The sequence below is a fragment of the Anneissia japonica genome, unplaced genomic scaffold, assembly GCF_011630105.1.
Source record: "Anneissia japonica isolate Jap-2015-1 unplaced genomic scaffold, ASM1163010v1 scaffold287593_len981703_cov172, whole genome shotgun sequence".
In the NCBI taxonomy this organism is placed as follows: Eukaryota; Metazoa; Echinodermata; class Crinoidea; order Comatulida; family Comatulidae; genus Anneissia; species Anneissia japonica.
In genome coordinates, this window is record NW_022726550.1 from 882,543 (window position 1) to 903,974 (window position 21,432).

At 34.4% G+C, this 21,432-nt stretch overlaps 2 protein-coding genes across 2 annotated transcripts in view; one reads left to right on the top strand and one right to left on the bottom strand.

Moving 5' to 3' along the window:
• The window catches only part of LOC117113235 (TATA box-binding protein-like protein 1), a 36,948-nt gene extending 30,616 nt beyond the window's left edge, over positions 1-6,332 (top strand). The window contains exon 7 of the mRNA XM_033256527.1: positions 2,865-6,332. Within this exon, the coding sequence (XP_033112418.1) occupies positions 2,865-3,061 (197 nt within the window). The 3' untranslated portion in view covers positions 3,062-6,332. The remainder of the gene's footprint in view (positions 1-2,864) is intronic.
• Positions 6,333-20,096: 13,764 nt separating this feature from the next.
• The window catches only part of LOC117113273 (orexin receptor type 2-like), a 35,765-nt gene continuing 34,429 nt past the window's right edge, over positions 20,097-21,432 (bottom strand). Inside the window, exon 7 of the mRNA XM_033256571.1 lies at positions 20,097-20,454. Coding sequence (XP_033112462.1) covers positions 20,273-20,454 — 182 coding nt within the window. The 3' untranslated portion in view covers positions 20,097-20,272. The remainder of the gene's footprint in view (positions 20,455-21,432) is intronic.

Below are 21,432 nucleotides of genomic sequence, written 5' to 3' on the forward strand. Positions count from 1 at the left end.
TGTATATGAATATATATTTATATATATATATTGATAATTGATTTTAATTTTTAAATTATTATTGTTGTTGAATATAATTTTGCAGATGTAAAGATGAATTGTAAACTGTATAAGTAATCATTATTGAATAATTATTAAATTTGTTGTTGATTCTATTTTATTTTATTTGGCTTTAAAAACATACAAGGTAAAACAGGATAATTATTTACAGAAATATTAATTACATCACAACATTTATTGTTGTTACTGTTTTATAAATAGTAATAATATAATTTGGTTTATATATATATATATGGATTAACTCAATAAATTTATTGATACAACACCAAACATGACTTAATGCAATTTTTCATCATGTCAACAATTACAATCAATGGCAGTTCCCACAGCCTGATGCCAACAAATCTCTAAGAAATGTTTTGATGCGATTCCCAACATCATATTAATTATCATAAATTGTTTTAGACTGATCCATTTAGGAAAAGGCACTCTCTATTGGCCCCATCATTGCCGGAGACCTCCTTGGGGTCCCCCGTGTGCATGTCATGCCTGTGTACCGTGGTGCAAAGTATTTAGAGTAGATTATGATGAGAACAAAAATACTTTATGTAATATAATTCCAATATTTTGTAGCAAGTGATATGTAAGAATCTCCCACCTGAAACCCCAGCTATGGACATGGATTGGTATGCGAAGTTACTAGTTGTTAAAACTTTGTAACCTGTCACTTGATGAGCTTTACTGTTCTATTGTCCCATTTCCGCAATGACATTAGAATTCCAAGAATCAAAGGGATTGTGTGAACATTGACACTTTGATGTCAGTGGGAGAAAAAATATAGTAACATTAAAAGCTTATATAAGTGTGAGTTGTTCGTTATCCGGAGTAACTAAATTTTGATTTGCCAACTACTATTTCTTGGAGAGATAGATTTTCCAAATTCTATTAATTATTATATTATTATTTTTGTTAATGCAATTTTATTTGATTTCATCTTGAAGATTATGATAAAAGTAGTACAGTGCAATAACAACATTCATCGAAAACATTTAAAGAACTGATCTGACTGGATAGGAAAAAAGCCAAACAGATGGCTTTTTTTCTATTAGCAATATCCACCATACATCACAAGGCACGACAGTGCTGGTGCCAGCAGGGGCTTTTATATATTGGACCGTCATGTCAAGGGGCCAGCGAATGGATTGTCATGCTGGTAATCCACATAGGACAGTTACGTGTTTAAATTGGAAATTACATTTTTTACATTGCTTATTCCGATGGCATTTGCGTCGGGAGATTTGATACGAACAATTGTTTGCCCTACCTGATGTGTTAACGTACTGAATGCTCAGTACATTCCCAAATTCTCGAGAAAAAGACTTTTACTGAGCATTCAATACGATAACATGTCAGGTAAGAGCAAAAACATCATTCGTATTTCTTGGATTAGCTTTGAATGTCCTCTGCTAAAAAGTAATGTCAACGCTGTACAGATACCGGGATCACCGGGATACCGGCTGTCTCTTATACACATCTAGATGTGTATAAGAGACAGAGGCACGACAGTGCTGGCGCCAGCAGGGGCTTTTATATATTGGACCGTCATGTCAAGGGGCCAGCGAATGGATTGTCATGCTGGTAATCCACATAGGACAGTTACTTGTTTAAATTGGAAATTACATTTTTTACATTGCTTTATTCCGATGGCGTTTGCGTCGGGAGATTTGATACGAACAATTGTTTTCCCTACCTGATGTGTTAACGTACTGAATGCTCAGTACATTCCCAAATACTCGAGAAAAAGATTTTTACTGAGCATTCAATACGATAACACATCATGTAAGAGCAAAAACATCATTCGTATTTCTTGGATTAGCTTTGAATGTCCTCTGCTAAAAAGTAATGTCAACGCTGTACAGATACCGGGATCACCGGGATACCGGGATCCTTCATATTTACGTTCCATGATTTCCCGATATACTCCATCTCGCCGTCTCCGATCTTCCTCTCAAATCCTTCTTTCTGTCTCCAAATGCTGTACCAAAACCTATGGTCAATGTTCTTTTACTTTTGCTTCTGCCTATTTCTGGAACCAACTTCCAAATTACATAACTTCTTCCTACTCTATTTGCAACTTTAAGTCACAGCTTAAAACCTATTTGTTTTCCGATGGCTTTTCACATGTGTTGCGCGCTTTAATCTTGTTTGGAATTGGCACCATACAAATTTGAGATATTATTATTATCACATTAAGCTGGAAGAATCAAGCCTTGCCCATGAGAATATAGTGATCAGGGCTTTATAGTAATGTGCTAGATAATAGGAAGACCTCAGGGCCCCTTTTGCCTGGGGGCCCCGGGCTTTTCCACTGGATGGGTTAGTCTCCTACTGTACCTTTATCTTTACCAAGTAGTGTTGTTGATTTATTATTTTATATTGTAATTCTAGTTGTTTAATGGAACATTGTATGACAGTAGTAGATTCTAAATCTTTCAAAAATTATTTTTTAAAATGGAGAAAAAAAGTAAATTATATTGAAATTGAAGTGTGAGTGTGCCATTTCTGGCCATCTAGAGGTGCCATAATCATAAATTTTTCCATCGTTGGGGCTGAGGTGGTCTGTACCCTCCATCTGTGAAAATCCTTCCATGGTCACCTCCCCCCCCCCCCCCAATTTTTCTTAGATCCGCCACTGGTGGATTAATGTCACGAAGAAATCAAATAATTATGATTTATGTTGTAGTTATCATTTTTGTTATGATTGGGAAGCTGCATTGTTGTACAGTATATTAATTTTATTAAGAATAATTTAATTACATTTAAAGTTTAGATTTTTAAATCCAATTTCATTTGTTCTTTTCTAGCTCCATCGGTTGCTAACATACAGAAAGCTGTTGAAGACATATACCCCCTTGTTGAGGAACACAAAATGCCTAAACCAGTGCGTACTGCCAAAAAAAATTCCAACAACATGCCACAGGGATTAAATTCACGTGAAATAGACGTTGATGATGAATCAAGTGACAGTATTGATGATCACGATAGTGATAGCGAAGACTGAAAAGGAATTAGATATTATAATTTAACAAATATAAAACAGTGGACAATTCAGCTTGGAGAAAGTAAAAATCTGTTTTTGTAATGATTTTTTTCAGGGAAATCATTTGAAACAGTTATTTTCTTGGTTATTAAAGAGGATGAATTTGTACTGATTCGTATGGTCAGCAAAATGGGCAATAATTCAACAGGTTAAACATTATAGATAGTAATGAGCATTGATAAACAGAAAACATAATAATAATAATTGATTTCTGGTTATCAATGGTCAAAGGTTAGTAGAGAATGTTTCTTATATAGTGTCAAATGAATATTTTCAGTGATATTATTATTATTATTATCATTATTATTATTATTATTATTATTATTATTATTATTATTGTTGTTATTCAAATTTCATAAGGTTTCATTCAATTCAAGTACATTTATTTCTATTTCATAAAAATGTTCATTGATAAACAGAAGATGTTATGTGTGCTTGAAAGTATTTCAAAAGTTTTTTATTTATGTGCCTTGGTGGGATGCATAGGTACTAATTGGTATATTATTAAAACACCTGAAATCCAATCTGAAATACATTCAAAAGTTATGTATAAGATTAATACCGTAAGACCTCAAATAGAATCCCTGGGCTTCTGTTTTTTTTTTTTGGTGGGTGTGGGGGGGGGGGGGGGGGGGTTTGTAAACTTTGAATGGGCTTCTTTTCAAGGCTAGTTTTGCAAAGTATAGAGGTTTGGCTTCTTTTCAAATGAATGCTGTAAATTTTGGTAATTACTAATATAAAACAATAAATAGGGCCACTGGAACATCAGTCTATATCATGTAGTGGATTAACCTAAACTACTGTTTAAACAAAGCATGTTTTTAATTTATTTTGTTTCTTTGAAATTCATGTACAGTGTATGTACTGTACTATTTCGAAAAGCCCATGTTATCTTGGAAAGAAACCCATATGCTTCTTTTCAAGGCTACTTTTGTAAACTAAAGAGGGAGCTTCAATTCTAGATGAGCTTCTTCTCGAGATTAAGTCCATTGGGCTTCTATTCAAGGTTTTACGGTATTTCAAGATAAGATCAACATTCGGAAAGTAAATGAGAGCTTTTGATGAACACTAGTTTTTTTTTATCAGTGGTAACTGATACATTATAACAGATATTTTTGAAGAACTAGCGTTGTTCAACTAATTTGCATAAAGCTTTGTCGTCACTATTAAATTTTGTATGATAAATTTGTGTGATATGCCCATATATGAGCATGGTGATGTCAAATATGGGCATAATCACATTTTTCAGGAATTTTTTTTACACTCACAAATTCTGCTTTAACATATTTTTGTTCCATGTACGTTCCATGTATTATAAATTATGGTGTTTATCTGAGACAAACATGCAGCTTTTTGAAGTCCAGACTATCAAATTTTATTTGACAAAAACATGTGACTTACCTAACTATGGTCATGATGACATTACATCATGACCATTTATAGGCACAGCATGACCATATATAGGCACAGTATGACCATATATAGGCATATCATGACTGTATATGGGCACATCATGACTGTATGGGCATACAACAGTTTGTTGTCAAAGAAAATTTGATAGTCAAGAGAGCTTAAGGGAAGATTTGATATTCTCCAGAAAATGAGTGTAATATATTTTAAGGTATATTTCATTTTCTACTTAAAGAATCCAAGTTTTGGCTACCGTATGCTAATGAACTATCTGTTAACGTACATTACATTCATGTTCAAAATTACATCCTGTTATTTTATATCTAACTGCCACCGAAACTTACCACTATTTGTTGAAAGTTAAAATCAAATTTGATTTTTAGTAAGTTGTGAAAAATTTCATAATTTATCTGGTATTTTATTTATTAGATTTCCTATGCAGTACCTTTAGTTTAGTACTTGTATATCCACATACACACAGGTGTGAACTAAATATATAACTATAATACATTGTTATATATATGGTTAGTTACAAATAGGTGTATATAGATCAAATATATATCGACATGGATTACAGTATCCACATGTCACATTCACCAATATTCTGGTTGTTGTTTAAGTGGGTGTCCAGTTTTACGCTTCTCAAAATGGTGCCAATTTAGATATGTTGATGGTTTGAGAGTCGATAAGCACCTCAGCCCCACCATGGATGGGGCTGAGGTGAAAACATTTTAAGGTTGGAGGCCTCCTAGATCCCCAGAAATATCAATAGGGAGGCTACATCTTCAAATTATTAGTCAATCGCCCTCCAAAGTGTATTTTCCACATCATTGACCATCTGCATTTTATATGAATAAACGATCATATTCAACTCGTATATTTATTGTAAAATATGTTTTCAGAAAGAATGACGATAATGAATATGACATATTTGTTATCGTTTTTGTAAGCTTGCCCTATCACCATGGGATAGATGCATTTGTTTTCATCTACAGTATTTGAAAGTTACTGATTATTCCTATTATCTTGGCAATTTAATCAATTATTTTTTATATGTTCCTGATATCTCGCTGTCCAAGATATGGAACACAGGGTCCATTTGTTTGGGCTGCTGTCCGTGGTTGAGAACCAGGGAACGCATGCATTTTTACAGGTGGTTATTGTACAGTTGAGGGTTTGTTTTTATGTTGCATCGTATGGATTTAGATGCTATACCTTTGAAGAATGCTCTTCCTAAGATCACTTCTGTTATATTCTTTGATCTACAATCGTAATATTTGCCAAGTTGTAAGTCCAACTTCATTTTATTAGCAGACACATGTGCACGCATGTATAAACAATGTTTTTTTTAATGTATTCTGTGTATAATATGTATAAATTTTCATGTCCTTTTTTCTTTCTCTGCCTGTATGTGAATAGGTATACTATAGATTTATGATGATGACGTCACTATTTTGTTAACATTTTTATGTTCGAAGTTACCTATTGCTTATAAAAAATTCTAAAATACATTCTCGTGGGATGGATTTGAGATTAAAGATGATATACTGTTATTTTTGCCAGGTATTTTTTCCTGTTGCAACATGTTGACTAGGCATATATGATTTCTAATTTGAACAGGTTTACGTGATAAAACAGACTTATTTATGTGTCTGGGTTTTCATCAGATAATATAAATGAAAATGTTATGAAATTGTAATGAACAAAAGCGAGAGGGTAACTGCGATCATCTCAGATTGTATAGTTTCTATGCTTATTACGATTTAATTTGTTTTCTGCGTTTCGTAAATAAAACGAAAGAAAGTGAATAATTTTTAATGGAGTTATTTGTCACCAGATATGTGTGATGGTCTGCATATTGTATGCCCACAATTTATGCGATCTTCTCATTTTTCGTCTTCATTCCTTTTTACTGTTACTCTACATCTGAATTACCGTATTCATTCAAATATAGGCCCCGGGCGTTTATTGTTGAAAAGGGTTTTGTGGAAGAGTAAAATGGATACGTATTACGCTCAAATATACGGCCTTTAATTTCATTGTAAATGTGAAAATACAATATATAATTCAGTCAAAATGTGTTATTGTGCGATCATAAAGACTATTGATCACAACCAGATTAGAAAAGAAATTAATTCTACTGGAAATTAGAAAATTAATAGAATGTTTTGTGGTTGATGTTGCTGCCATTATTTTTGTTTACAGTCATTTAGAGAGGCGTTTAATCGAGGAAAAAATAAGCGTTTATTCCAAATAAGGCTCTGGAGGGGGGGGGGGGATTATTCAAAGCGGGGGGTTTATTCAAATAAATAAAGTACTGTACTGTATTTATATTCCTCTTTTCTTTTCATTCTTATATTTGAGTTTATGGCTTACAATTTCTCATACAACCAGTGGCTAAGAAGCCAACACTTCTGACTAAGGCTTCTTCGTGCCCTCCCTGGGTGCTAGTTCGGGTAGAGCACAGTTGGGTATGGGATAAGTCGCAGCCGGATTCGGCATGTTGACGTTTTTTACACGTTTCATTAGTACTTTAAAAAAAGCCGATTTGAAGAAACAAAGAGAATTGATTTGGAGGTAGGGGGTGCGTGAGAGTCCACTCCACCTCAGCCCCAAATGATCTTACCTATAATTCATATCAACAATACAATACAAAAATTATTTTTTTTAATACGATTTAGGGGCCGGGGATGGGTGCAATGGCATCGTCTGCTCTCCCGCCCCCTCTGCATCTGCCTCGAAGGTCTCGGTCTTTAGGTACGCCACAGCTTACAACTCTACTGGCGTTTCTAACAATGAAATGTCGGGTTTTGAGTTTATTCAGTCAGATGGATGTCACTGCCCTCGACTAGCTATCGAAATACTATCAAAGTCTATTGACTCGTTTTATAGGACAATTGTCAATGTTAATGATTTATGTTGTGCAGCCCTTTCGTCAATACATTTGCATATGTTTGCCGTAAGTATAGCGAAGGATTAATTTTGAATTCAGCTTGTTGCACTATGCAGTAAGTATCGTGAGCAAATAACATAATGCCTTGAAAAGAAGCCCGATGGGCTTATTCTCGAGAAGCCCATCTAGAAAAGAATCCCCTCTTTAGTTTGCAAAAGTAATCTCGAAAAGACGCCCATCTCGGAAAGAAACCCATTTTTCGAGATTGTACCTACATTCAGACTGACGTTATCTTTGATTATGATGAAGATTATGAAAGCGTGTGAGTATCAATTATTGTACTAGCATGGTTAACATTAAAAAATATATATATATTAAACAGAATTCCGAATTCCATAGTTGAAAAATGTATAATAGCAATATCAAATACAGCATTCATTTTGAAAAGAGGCCCCCTTTAGTTGAAAAGAAGCCAATCTTGAAAAGAAGTCTATCCAGGGTCCTAAAAAAAGGAAGAAGCCCAGAACTTCTATTCGAGTTTTATGGTATGAAGTAATTATAGATTAAACCATGCAGAAAGCTTCAGCTTCTTGAATTGACAACAAGGTTAATTATTATTATGAGCGGGTAATTTGCATAAAGGTGTGAAACAGGTACGCGTCAAGAACCATGGCAACGAGGATAGCAGCACATTTTTGACTTTCCGTCATATTTCGAGTACTATGCCGAAAAATTTCAAACTTTCAGTGGAATATTGTGTTTGCAGCTATCTCACCGTGCCCAACAAACAAATTTTACATTTCGACTCCACGTTCTGAGATTAAAACTTTTTGCACAAACGTGCTTATTAGTGCAAATTTTCGATTTTCAGCCATAGGCTACTTCGAGTAATATTCCGAAAAAAATTTAAATTTTCAATGGACTACTACACTACTTTGGTTTGGCTAGGTTTTTTAGGCCTGTAGTTTTTGGTCACTACTCGCTAGACACTTTGCCTCAGTCAGAGCTGGGCACAAACTCCAGCACAATCACTGCACTCCACCATGCCCACCAGATGCCATGACGAAAATGGTGACATAAGCAGATGTCGGCTTGATCTTGTGTGTTCCCCTGAATAGCTTTGAGCTACATGTAGGTTCGCTTTAGAGTAATGAGCATAGCATTTGTTCGATCATTTAGAATTAGCGACAGCGCATTGACTTTACGTCATACTGCCTACAATATACAATGTAGCAAATTATACAAATGTGACATTTATATTAGGCTTATGTAGGCGTATTATTAGTATTATTTAAGTATATTTTTATTAATGTTTTCTTTTTATATTTCTGTTATTATTAAATGTTATAAGATACAGTAAGTAAATTTTGAGCGAGAAGTGGGCAGATGCACCAATGACGACACCAATGGAGAAACGATACAAATGAATTGACACGCGACAGAAATACGTTAAAGAAGAACATAAAAAAAGAAAATCTATATTGAAGGTAATGATGATAATTACAAATAGATTGGGACGTTGAAGAAAGATGTTAATTAGTAAGACCTCAAACAATGATTATGCTGTACTTTTCTAGCTCTATATAAAGTTATTACAGTCACAAAAGGGGTTCAAAATGTCGTTATGAGTTTACGCAAATCTGGCGCGTCATAATGAATAAAGGACAATACAGGATATCCGATTATCATTTTAATGTGTAATGAAATATGTGAAAAGAAAAATTGAAACCGACTGTGTGGTAGCGCTGAGCATGTTGTATAGGCATAATTATTTACATATTTTATCTCTACGATACTGTTTAAATTGTTTTTTCCTGGATTTGGATTTCTTCGATTTGAAACACTATACTTCCGGTGGGATACATCTGGTAGTGAATGGACACTTCCAGAGTGACACTCAAACTGACCAATCAGAACAGTACGCGTTTTTTTTTTTACTGATCTCAACTATTTTAGAGGTCATTGGCTTTTCCCCACAAACTCCCGTGTTGTCCCAGAAACGCACATGTTTTACGTACATTTTCAGTCGTTTTGCGTGTGACCTTATTAACAACAACCAAGGAGCAGGGCTTATACAGGGGTGGCGCCGTGTGAGAGAACGGGGCAAGGACCCCTGTCGGCGGGGAGAGCTGTTATTGCTTTTTCAATATTACTATCATAAAATAGAATGTAATTGTAGGACACGCTTCTACATTTATTAATGCTGTTTTTTCCCCCTTGGGTTTACTCTTTCTTTTTGATTTAATGTTTTTTTTTCAATATTAATAAAACTTGCGTTCGGTGTATCTCATATATCTTGTAAAAATAGATTGTCTGGTAAATTTAATACTTTTAATGTTTGTACTATTATTAAACATTCTGATAAAAAAAAAATGGTGTTTTCAAATACGTATGATAGGCCTAAATGTCAATATCAATAATATTGTCGATGTTGTATATTATGTGATTATTTAAATAAGACCATTCTGTTTTAGAGTTTTTGTATTGTATTGCTGTATATTTGTATGCGTTCCCAATAAAATCAATCAATCAATCAATCAATCAATCAATCAATCTATCTATCAATCTATCACTTAATCGATCAATCAATCGATCGAACAATTAATCGATTAATCAACCAGTCAATCAATCGACCAATCAATCAGTCAGTCAATCAATCAATCAATCAATCGATTAATCAATCAATCAATCAATCGATTAATCAATCTATCTACTGTATTTATCGGTAAAGATGCCTGCGGAACGTTTTGCAAAGTGTAGGGGTGGGGGCACTAAGATGAACGGGAATATAAATCAGGGGGATCTGAATTCAAATTTAATTTTTCCCAAAAATTCCAAAAAGGAAAGGAGGGTCTGGGGTCCTTCCCCGAGAAAATGTTGATTCCTAGGTGGCGGGAAATGAGCTTTCCCGAATTTTGACCTTGGTGTCTTTTAATGAATTTTAAGTTCTTCAAAATTCAAGGTTTTACCCCCACTTAAAAACTGTCAGGTAAACTTTTCATTCTTATTACAGTTAATAGGCCTGTTATGTGTGTATACATACATAAAAAAATGAGTAGTTACATACATATTCTTTTTTCAATGAATCGAGGAACTCCAAAGAGAAAGGGTGTACGGGTTCCCCCATTAATGCACACGGGACCAACGGCTTAACGTCTCCTCCGAAAGACGGTGCGGGAAACAAGAGATCTCCCCGGTCCAGCGCACACACAGTGGCTACCACCAGTTTAGTCGACTGAGTTAAGCTGTCAGGTTCGGTTCCAGTAGGGAGAAATGGGGAGCACGTCCCCCACCCGGTTTTGCCACTTAATTTTTTAAAAATTCAATGGAAATAAATGTCATGTGCTACTCACCTATTCTGAAACTGTTTATACACCCCCCCCCCCCGTTTGAAAAATTCTGGATCCCCCTGGCTGCTCTCACAACCTCCGGTCTATAGCCTTCATTTTAAAACACGTGGCAATATGTGTACCTGTATATGGGTACTGCACTAGACCTCAGTGTTGAGTAAAGCGTACGGGCACAGATGGTATTGCGGTTGTGGTGTGAGAAACAGATCGGGCAGCTCTCAAGGAGTCATAGTAACACTTTCCTGAAGCTGGCCCTGACCAAAATGTGTTGTATTGTACCTATTGTAAATGAGCATTGGTCAAATAAACTATCGATGGAATGATGTATTAATCAAATAATATGTCTGTAATATAAACGTTTTGACGATGTTTAATTTATTTGTTACACTTGGATAGAGATAGGCTATGCATCAAGATGGGTTAATTGAGATTGTGATCACCGATTGGAGTTCTTACTGAACGTGAACATAATTATTTTATCTAAAGTCAATTTCTAGCCATGCTAGTAAGTAGTAAATAAATTATATAAGGTATATATATAATCGTTTTGAGCCAAATCGATGAACCGAGCAATCGATCAACGTCTTGAAAGCTATGACTTATTAACCGAATTAGTGTTGAATGTTAACATATATTACAAAGTCTGGTAAATGTCCACGTAAGTTTCCATCGATTAACTATGTATAAGTAAGAAAACGTTTGAACTTTAGAATTAAGATAGGGCTATTTATACTCTATATTCTATCTAATTTTTTTTGTGTTATGTTATTAATGAGGCAGCTGACACACAATGAGTTATAATAAAACTTTGCTTAAGCTGTCCCTGACCAGTAGGTACCGTGTCAAATTGTAAATGTGCTTTGGTCGAATAAATGAATGCATTGGACGATACAATACGCGATTCCCTCTTTGTGACGTGGAACGCATCTGGTTTGCGTTTTTGTACGGAACACAACTTACAGTACAGTACATATAGGCCTATTATTGATAAAAATGAGTACAACGTTATTTATATTGAATAGGCCTAATTATTGTTTTCGATTTCAATCTTTCAGTTCATTTGTATTATTGAGAAATCAAGGATCCACAAGGAAAATTTCAAATAATAAACGTAGGCTTATGTACATTATGTGGGAGAGTTTAAAAGGCGGTATGTAAGGTTAAATTAAAGAAAAACAAAATTTCTCTTTATTTTTATTACGCCAGCCGCTGCCTTGAAATTTCCAAAAATAAGGTATGTATATTTCTTCCTAATTATATAAATTTAAAGCATTTAACCATCCCATTACTACACTGTTTACATTCACCAGTAAAATTTTATTTTTACTTTCTCCTCCGTCTGGATAGTTTTTGGCAAAACCATTTCCTAAATACGAAAACAAAATTTTATTTTTATTTTTTCTACCCTCCATTAAAAAATAATTTCGCGAAACAAGGTATAAAAAAGTCGCGCCCAAGGAACTAGCCCCTTACCACGCAATACCAAGGCTATAGGTGCATTCACGTCGTCGGATCCGAACCGAAATTCGGACCGCGTTTCCAATGCGCCGAATGCCAGTGTCCCTATTCCTACACACTGATTCGATTTTCTGATCGGTTTGGTAGGCCTTCGGTAGCCGAAAATTCGGATTCGGATGCAGCTTTAGTATGATGGGATTATAATAACAGCTCATTCTCTACATTCAGTAATAAATACTTTACTACCTTTACTCTTTTGCACATGAATATACACCATAGTCAGAACATAACAACCGATGAACGGGCCAATCAACTAAGTAGGCTTTAGTTTAAATTGTGTAATAGTGACGTTGCGTATTTTTTTTTTTTTTTTTTTTGGCAATAAAAGAATAGGAATAAGATAAGAAACGATGAGGAGATGGAGCTGTGATGAAGGGTTATTAAAGCTTGGTTTCCATACCAGGGGCGGATTTAGGGGGGGCCGGCCCGGCCCCGGCCCCCCTTTTGGAAGGTAAAAAAAAGAAAAAAAAAGAAAAAAAAGAGAGAAAAAGAAAAAAATGATAGCCCAGAATGCCTCAAATGTTATGTTTGGTCGTCTAGAACACAGAAATTTCGCGGGGGCATGCCCCGGACCCCCTACGACAGTGTTGTCTCAATTGGCCCAACTTTCGGCCCCCCTTCCGGCCCCCCTTTTGGACATTTCTGGATCCGCCCCTGCTATACAATCGCTACACACAATCGCCGACAGCTTTCGGCGATGCTGATTGGTCGGTCAAATCGGGGAGCCTTTCCGATTGCGTCGGGGATTGCTACGCAGTACAACGATTGTACTGAAAACACTGTACAGGTAGTGGCAATGTAGCGATTTTAAGAAAACCAGGCTTAATATTAACATTGTACGAACTGGATGAAGATACAATGTTATATTGGTTTCTAAAATTTTTGATTCTCATTGTTTTTCTCAATATACAGGTATCCCTCTAATTAAAGACCCTCCACATGAAGACCTCCTCCAATTAAAGACGACTTTTAATTTAATTTAACTTAGACCACTAAGGACCATGAAAACCACGGTCCAAAAAATGGTCTTTAATTGGAGGGAGACCTGTATTTAATATCTGCTGGAAACCTGTTTCATAATAGAATATAATTTCATCTGTTAAATGCATTTTGTTGGTTTAGGAAATGAACAAAATTTCTAATACTCAACCAATCTCTGCACACACGCACAGATGTGATCAACTACGTAGGTCTACAGTCATCTCAATGGTCACAGTTGTGCGTTTTCTATTAGGCAGTTCTTCGATTTCATCCTCATGTGAAACTCTGTGATGACACATGATCAAGTGATATTTTTTTTAATCGCCTGGCATTTCTCTTGATTACGTCACGCTTGTATGTGTGATAAAACTTCTAAGCTCAAAATATTATCTTGTACTTATTGACTATGTATATTATTCATACGTCCATGCGAATAAACAAGCTAATTCTGAAATTTAATGAAACATATTGCCTGTAAAATGATCTAGTTCATTTGTAAGGTTGAATTTTTATTTCATACATATGATATAAACAAGCAGATAAAATTGAGTTATGGTTACCTATATGTTATGTCAAATATTTTATGAAATATAGTAAAATGTTTAGGCCTATATATAAACGATAATGCAAATTACTCTATTATATTATTTCAAAATTTTATAATTGTACATTTTTTTAAAGCCATAGTTATAGAGGGTCACCCTTCCAACGTATCCTATATTTGGTTATGACGTTCGCCACGTGTGCGAGAGGTTCTGGGTTCGAGCGAATTGATTGCTGAGTTTATTCTGTGGTAGACTCCAAATGTGTCTCCAAAGCGGGATAAATGTCATTCAATGCTTCAATTTTGTTTAAATCATCCACAATATCTTTGCACTCTTATTTACATATAGCCTCCACCTAGTCACTGAGTTTTTTCTTTCTTTATATATATACTGTCTCTTATACACATCTAGATGTGTATAAGAGACAGGTGTGTGTGTGTGTGCAGTGTTTTTTTTTATAAATTTTTTTTTTTGTATTGAGGCGATAATTATATGGAAAAATTATAAAAGATTTCTTTTTAAAAATTATTATAATTTGGAAATCTAACGATATTTTATTAGATTGCATAGACAAATGAACATCCATATCGTGTACCTAAGGCGCTATATCCATGCTCTCGTTCGAAATACTAACAGGCATGCCTGATCATTATTAAAATTAATATATTACACGCGCTCATTATTTGGATTTGTATTCAAATCCGCGAAAATAGCATACATATCAAAGATTATAGGGCCGTATACGATCAACAATTACACGCTGTGAAATCTGTGCAAGCTCATTTTGATATATGATTTCTCGTATTTTATGATATCACTATAATACTTTTGAGTACCGTTTCAATCGAAATAAGAACAGGAGACGTTGAGGCTGGGAAGAAACTGAATACGCAACAGGAAAAAAATAGTTATCGTTAGGCCTAATAATTTAAGATAATTTGAGAACTCGCACTGTATACTCTCAGGAGTAAATTGCGCTCTTATTCGCATATAATATACAATGAAATCAGGTTTATCTTATTGCCGTGTGAATCCTCCTCCTGTTTGCCGTCTTCTCTAATGAAGTCGACCTTTATAGACAATAAGACATAATTTTCTATCAATTGTGACGTATTCTTGACGCTAATTAAACTAGCCAAAACTGTGTATTTCTGTGATTTTCTCGTCCATAGGGGTTTATTTATTTTTTTTTAATAGATACAAGCGTTTAGATGGAATTCGAGGAACATTGATAAGTAGCCTATACATCACGATTGTGTGTGCAAAGGTCTTTATGCATAGGCCTATTTTTATTTTATACCGCTGCGGTACTTCATCTTGGGAGGGTGTATACCAGTGGCGTATCTACAGGTACATGTCCCTCCCCCTACTCCCCCACCCAAAAAATAACTCGCTCCCCCAGTCTCTTCCCCTCCCATTGAAAATTTTTAAAAAATCACGCTCAATTAGATAAAAATCACTTCATACCACATCTTCGCCCCCACCCTCTTCCCATTTCAAGATTCCTGGATACCCTACTGGTGTGTATAATAATGAAATAGGCCTACTTCTATGTATACTGCTAGCTTTTGAACAGTCGCTTTGTTTACGCCGAATGGTAAAGTTCTCTTGTGAATTGGCTTGAGTAGCCTATTTCAAAGTCAGACAGATTCCCGAATAGGCAGAACACTTAAAGCTAGTTAATATCCACTGATTGTAATTCTTTTCGCAAGACCGATCAGTTGTCATACTAGATGTGAGTAAAAGAGATAACCATAGCATCTCAAACCACTATAGCTGTTAATATTAGACAGGTGGCAATCTCAATGGTAATAGTAATAATTTTAGCTCTTTGCTAACAAAATGGTCTAAATATCCGTTTCTGAAAATGCTGACTTCGAGATACCAAAATATTAAGCCGGGTACTCACTGTGCCCGACCGTCGTCGCCGGTCGAAGCGATTCTATGGAGAACGCAACGCAACGACGGATCGTGTTGAATGACGATCCGTTCACACTGCCATCAACAAATCAGCAGACGGCGCGCCGCGGCGTCGCTTCGTCTAGAGCTCACAGGTAGCAAAATTGGATTTGTTGCACGACGCTATGAGTGCCCGGCTTAAGATATGATGAGCATGGAGAAAAATTGGTACGAGTAGGCCTATATGTAGGCCTATAAGTTTATTAGGTGTGTCATCACAATGGCAGACATAATCCTCTCTATAGTAACGCGTCACCTTTAAGTGCACACACATATTTTTATCGCGATTTTGAAAATATAATAATGTGTTTGTATTATTACATGTTAATATCGCCGACAACGATATTTACGGAATTAATCCGGATTTGAATAATGACGATTATCATATAACAACTCGAAGAATAGTATAAAGTGTTAGAAGGCACTTATATTAAAATCTCTCGCGTAATCCTTCTAGAAAAACACTCAACATATACATATAGTTAAAAGTTGAATTGAGGGAATACGAAGTTGGTTAGCCCGGTTATTACTTTGCGTAATATAAGAACAGAGATGCCCCAGTGAGAGCAGAGAAGTATTCCCATTAAAATATAGAAACATTATCATTAATATGTCTGATGATACCCAGGGACTCGCCACAGTGACAGCTGCATTAAAGAAATTGCGGAGCATCAAGATAGCGTCAAAATAATCCAGAAAAGACAAGTGATTCATATAAATCGGACCAAAAATCGGGGTATATATGCCTAGCAATACTACAAATATTTATGATGATAATGATAATATTAGAAATAAATATAGATAATAATAATAATATTAATAACACAACATTAATAACAATGTTTTGTTATTATTATTATTATTATTATTATTATTATTATTATTATTATTATTATTATTATTATAGTGACGTTCCTACCCCTGAATGCATAGTTTTTGTATTTGATATTTCTTTTTGTCTTTATTGTATTACTTGCTACGGATATTTCATTCCGAAATAAAAGTTGGAATTATTATCATTATTATTATTATTATTATTATTATTATTATTATTATTATTATTATTATTATTAATTATTATTCTTATTATTCTTATTATTATTTTATTATTATCATTATTATTATTATTTTATTGATGGATGGATGATGATGATGATGATTATGGTTGATGATGGTGGTGGTGATTATGATGATGACGAAAATGATGATAATGATAATATTGATAATGACAATGGTAATGGTGATGATAATGACGAAGATTATGATAATAAAGATGATAGTGATAATAATGATGATAATCATAACAATCCTGAATATATGTAATGTTTGCTTCGTTTCGCACTAAAGCCAAAAGAAATCCTTGATCGGAGAACCATGGTATAACACCTTTATTATATCCACACACACATAATATTTATGCTGCCCATTCATATATTACGTAGAAATACCACGACGATTATCTTGTCATTTTATGAGACAAATAGCCGACTGCTGCGCCCATAAATGCTGAAAAACTAACTCTTTTAAAGATTACGTTTCATGTTATAAAGTTCACATGCCGTTAGTAAAAAAAATCCGTTTTGCAAAACAGTTGGTATTAATGCGCATGAGTATGAATCAAAAACAATATATCGTATATTTAGTCCGATCCTCAATCAGAATCGTAGTTTGTAATCGATTAAAAAAAAAACAAATTATCGACATCATTCTGTTTGACGTCAAACTGATTTTTGGTAGATTAGGCTAATCGAATAAAAGTATTAAATGGTAAAGTATATTTATACTTTTTTTAGAGAAATATTATAAATAATACATTTGTCTACTAGCTTTGCTAAGGTAAAAGACAAAATTACAGTAATTTTTTAATTGCTTAATTTGTAGATTTAAGTAAGTCATTATCTTAAAATTTGTCGATGATGCTGATAATGACGACGATGGTAATGATGATGATGATGAAGATGTTGGTGGTGATAATGATATTCGCAATGACTCGATAATTAAATAAAGTAGAACCCCTTCTTTGGGACACCCTATTAAGGAGACACTTTTTCAGCCATAAAATGAAAGAAAGTGGATCTTTTAACAGTACAGCCAATTCCTAGGGGACACCCCAATTAAGGGAACACTTCTTTTGGTACCGGCGATGCCCTCATAGTTGAGGTTCTACTGCAGTAATGATAATACTGACGATGACGGCTATTATTATATCATTTTTTTTATTGATATCATTACCATTTTAATTAATACCATATCATATTATTATTATTATTATTATTATTATTATTATTATTATTATAGTCATTTTTATATTGTTAATTTTTATAACCTTGTAAGGGTGAAGTTTTAAGTTGTACGTTTTCATATTATATTGATACCGAATAATAATAATAAGAATAATAATAATAATAATAATTATAATAACTACAATAAAAATAACAATAACAATAATAATAATAATAATAATAATAATAATAATAATAATAATAATAATTATTATTATTATTATTATTAATACTAGTTATATTATTACTAGTACTACAATATTTATTACACAACACAATTTTCAAATTGAATGAACAACATACGTAGGGCCTACATTTCATCACTAAGGATTCGGATCACGTGACAGATATCTCAAGATGAACAATTATATAAAACAAATATCTTGGTCATTAAAAAAAATTACAAAATAGACAATTTACAATTTTCTACAAATATACCTCTTTAAAATAGTTTGTTGCTGATGCTAATGCGTTTTAAATTAAAAACAAATATAAACACAGCTGCTTAGGGCAATTTAAAGATAAAACGCATTGTTTTTAATACTTGGTCGTAACAAATGCCTAACATTTCAATTGTTTAATTCTAAACATAATAAAATATGTATGAACATCATATATCTATACAGAAAGTATTTGTTTGCATTGTGTACCAATAAAGCATAAAATTACATTATATTGCAACACATTATATTGATCAGTTCTGGCATGATGTGCGCATGCGCACATCTTATCAGATTTTAAAAAATGTATATAAATACGGTCGTACGTTCATGATAATACTTATCGAGGTAGGCCTACAGTGCTCTTATTCTAGACAGCGAAAGCAGGGGGTGTCAATACCAAAGTAACGACTCAGCGCCGGAGACAAAGTAAGGTGCAGTGTTTGCATTCTATGACCGCGAAAGTTGGTGTGTTCAAATCAAAGTGACGATAAAATGCTCGAGACAGTGTGAGTCATATATAGATGATATAAGAGTGCTCAAATATGGAAATTTTTATATTATTGTTTATAAGCCATTTATGGCTATATATAATTCACGTATATGTAAGTCAAATTAATATAATATATACACTTAATAACTTATTTTTCATAAATACTTATTTTTTAATATTGACGTTACCCATAGTCACATAAATAATAATAATATGCATATTTACAATAATTACATATATATATATATTAATATACCATCTTAAAGATGGATCTACCTCTACCACACTAGGCACAGGGCAGCTCAGCTGTCGGGTGTGAGTGGAAAATGAGGGAGGTCTGGGGGACGTCGGAAGCCCCAATGATGTCAAGGACGGAGCCGGCCAAGTGGGGTCTGGAGAGAAGCCCATAATCTAAGCCCCATCGTCAGTGGCGGTCTAAGATTTTTTTCGCACGGATGGCATAAAGGACATTATGATAAGCCAAGGGAGCCAAGCCAATGGTCCTAGGGGATGTTTATGGGCGTTCCCTATTTTTGGCGTCTGAAAACTATTCCCCTGAAAACGCCAAAAAAAAAATTAGCTATGCCATAAGCATGACAGAAAATTACACTAATTATGACACAGGGCACATTGGTAAAAATTATCTTTTATCAAGATGCCACATATAGACATACGTACTATAACGCGTAATCGGCGATACAAACCTCAAGCTTGTTTCCATACAATCGCTCACCCTATCGGCGACAGTCGTCGCCTACAGTTGTTGGGAAGATTGAACCTGGTTTAACTTTGCCGATTGCGTTACAGACGAATCGAAGTGCCTTCCCGATCGCTTCGAGGCTACTAGCAATGCACCCAGGGGTGGCGCCAGGATTTAACCGACGGGAGGGGGGCCGGTGCCCCCGACGAGGTGTCAGATTTCCCTGACGAAAGCAAAGTGGGCGTGATCGAGCTTCGATTAAAAGGTTCCAAAAGTGGTCCTGGGGGCTAAGCCCCCGAAAATTTCGACAATTTAGGGGTTTCAAAGGCTTATTTAATCGATTTTAGAGTCTACTAATAAGTAAATTTTAATTTTTTTTCCCATGATTATGACATCATCTGATTTGATTTGTCAAAATATGTTTTTATCGCATAACCGATAAATCGTTATCGAATCGTTCTAGTGTAAAAACTTATCTCATTTCTTTTATTTTCTATATGAACAATTGCTTTTTTCAGCTTTTTTTTTTAAATCGTTATCGTTATCGCTGAACAGGCCTTAAGTCGGGGGTAGATGGCATCCGGTGCTGCTAAATAAAAGTTTAGACGGTTTGCACAGAACTTAATAACGCCTGCGTACGTCGGCCATTATCGTACGATGCTTTCTTGCATGACATGCCAACATATTCTGTACTCCTCCCGGTCTCAGAAATGGTCTCTTGTCGTTTCTTGGCACGCCGACAACAGCATAAACAAATTGCTTTGAATTCCTGTCTGAACTTGGCTGTAAAATAAGTAGTAAATACATAACGATTAAAGCATAATGACGTTACCGATATTGTGTACTATAATTAGGTTTATTATAATACCAAATTTACCCATTCCGTATCAATTTGCTATCAAAATAAACTCCAAACTAAAGCCTGTTATGGTTATTTATAACACATGCTCCTCTTATCCAGTACGTCTTCAGAATGTGATGACTGTAATCATAATAATCAACGTCATTAAGCAGTGTGAACTAATTAATAATTAAACTTAAATGTATATTAGGCCTATTATGTTCTTGGCAAATTAAATTATTTCGTAAAATTAATCATCTTTATGTTCTTAAGTAACACCAAAATACAATCTCATGAGTACATAGAAACGATGGCGCGTTACATTGTGGTTAGTTATGGTGAAAAACCCAGTTTTTTTGGCCAAAGTGGCGAAAAATTATTTACAAAGGTTTTTTGAGTAGAAACTATCTAAGAGGGTTTCAAGAGTCACAAAAAAAAAGTTGGAACAAATTTCCCCATGGGAAAAGGAGTTATGACCTTTTATATAAAGGTCAATCTATTTTTAGTAACAAACACTGAAACAGATGGGGAAGTCGGTTCTATCCCACATATGACCCAAAAAACAATTGCAAGAAAACTTATTTTTGGATGTTTTTTGTAGCATAAGGTCTAGAAAAGATGAGTATGTATATTTTAGCCAAAAATTGCACAAGCATCAAGTGATTTTTCCAAGATGGCCGCCAAAATGGCGTCAAAATCTTTAAAATAGCTATAAATTAAGTACCTTTTGTCTCGGAGTTTTTTTCTTAATTGAAACCAATTATAAATTCATCTGATAATGATTAAATAATAATTTTCAAAAATTGAATAATTCCAAAAAGTCATCCAAAATGGCTGCTATATTCATTTTTCATATCCGTAACCCATTAATTAGTAGTTCTATATAGTGGTGATTGCAGTGTGTATAAGAGACAGGTCAA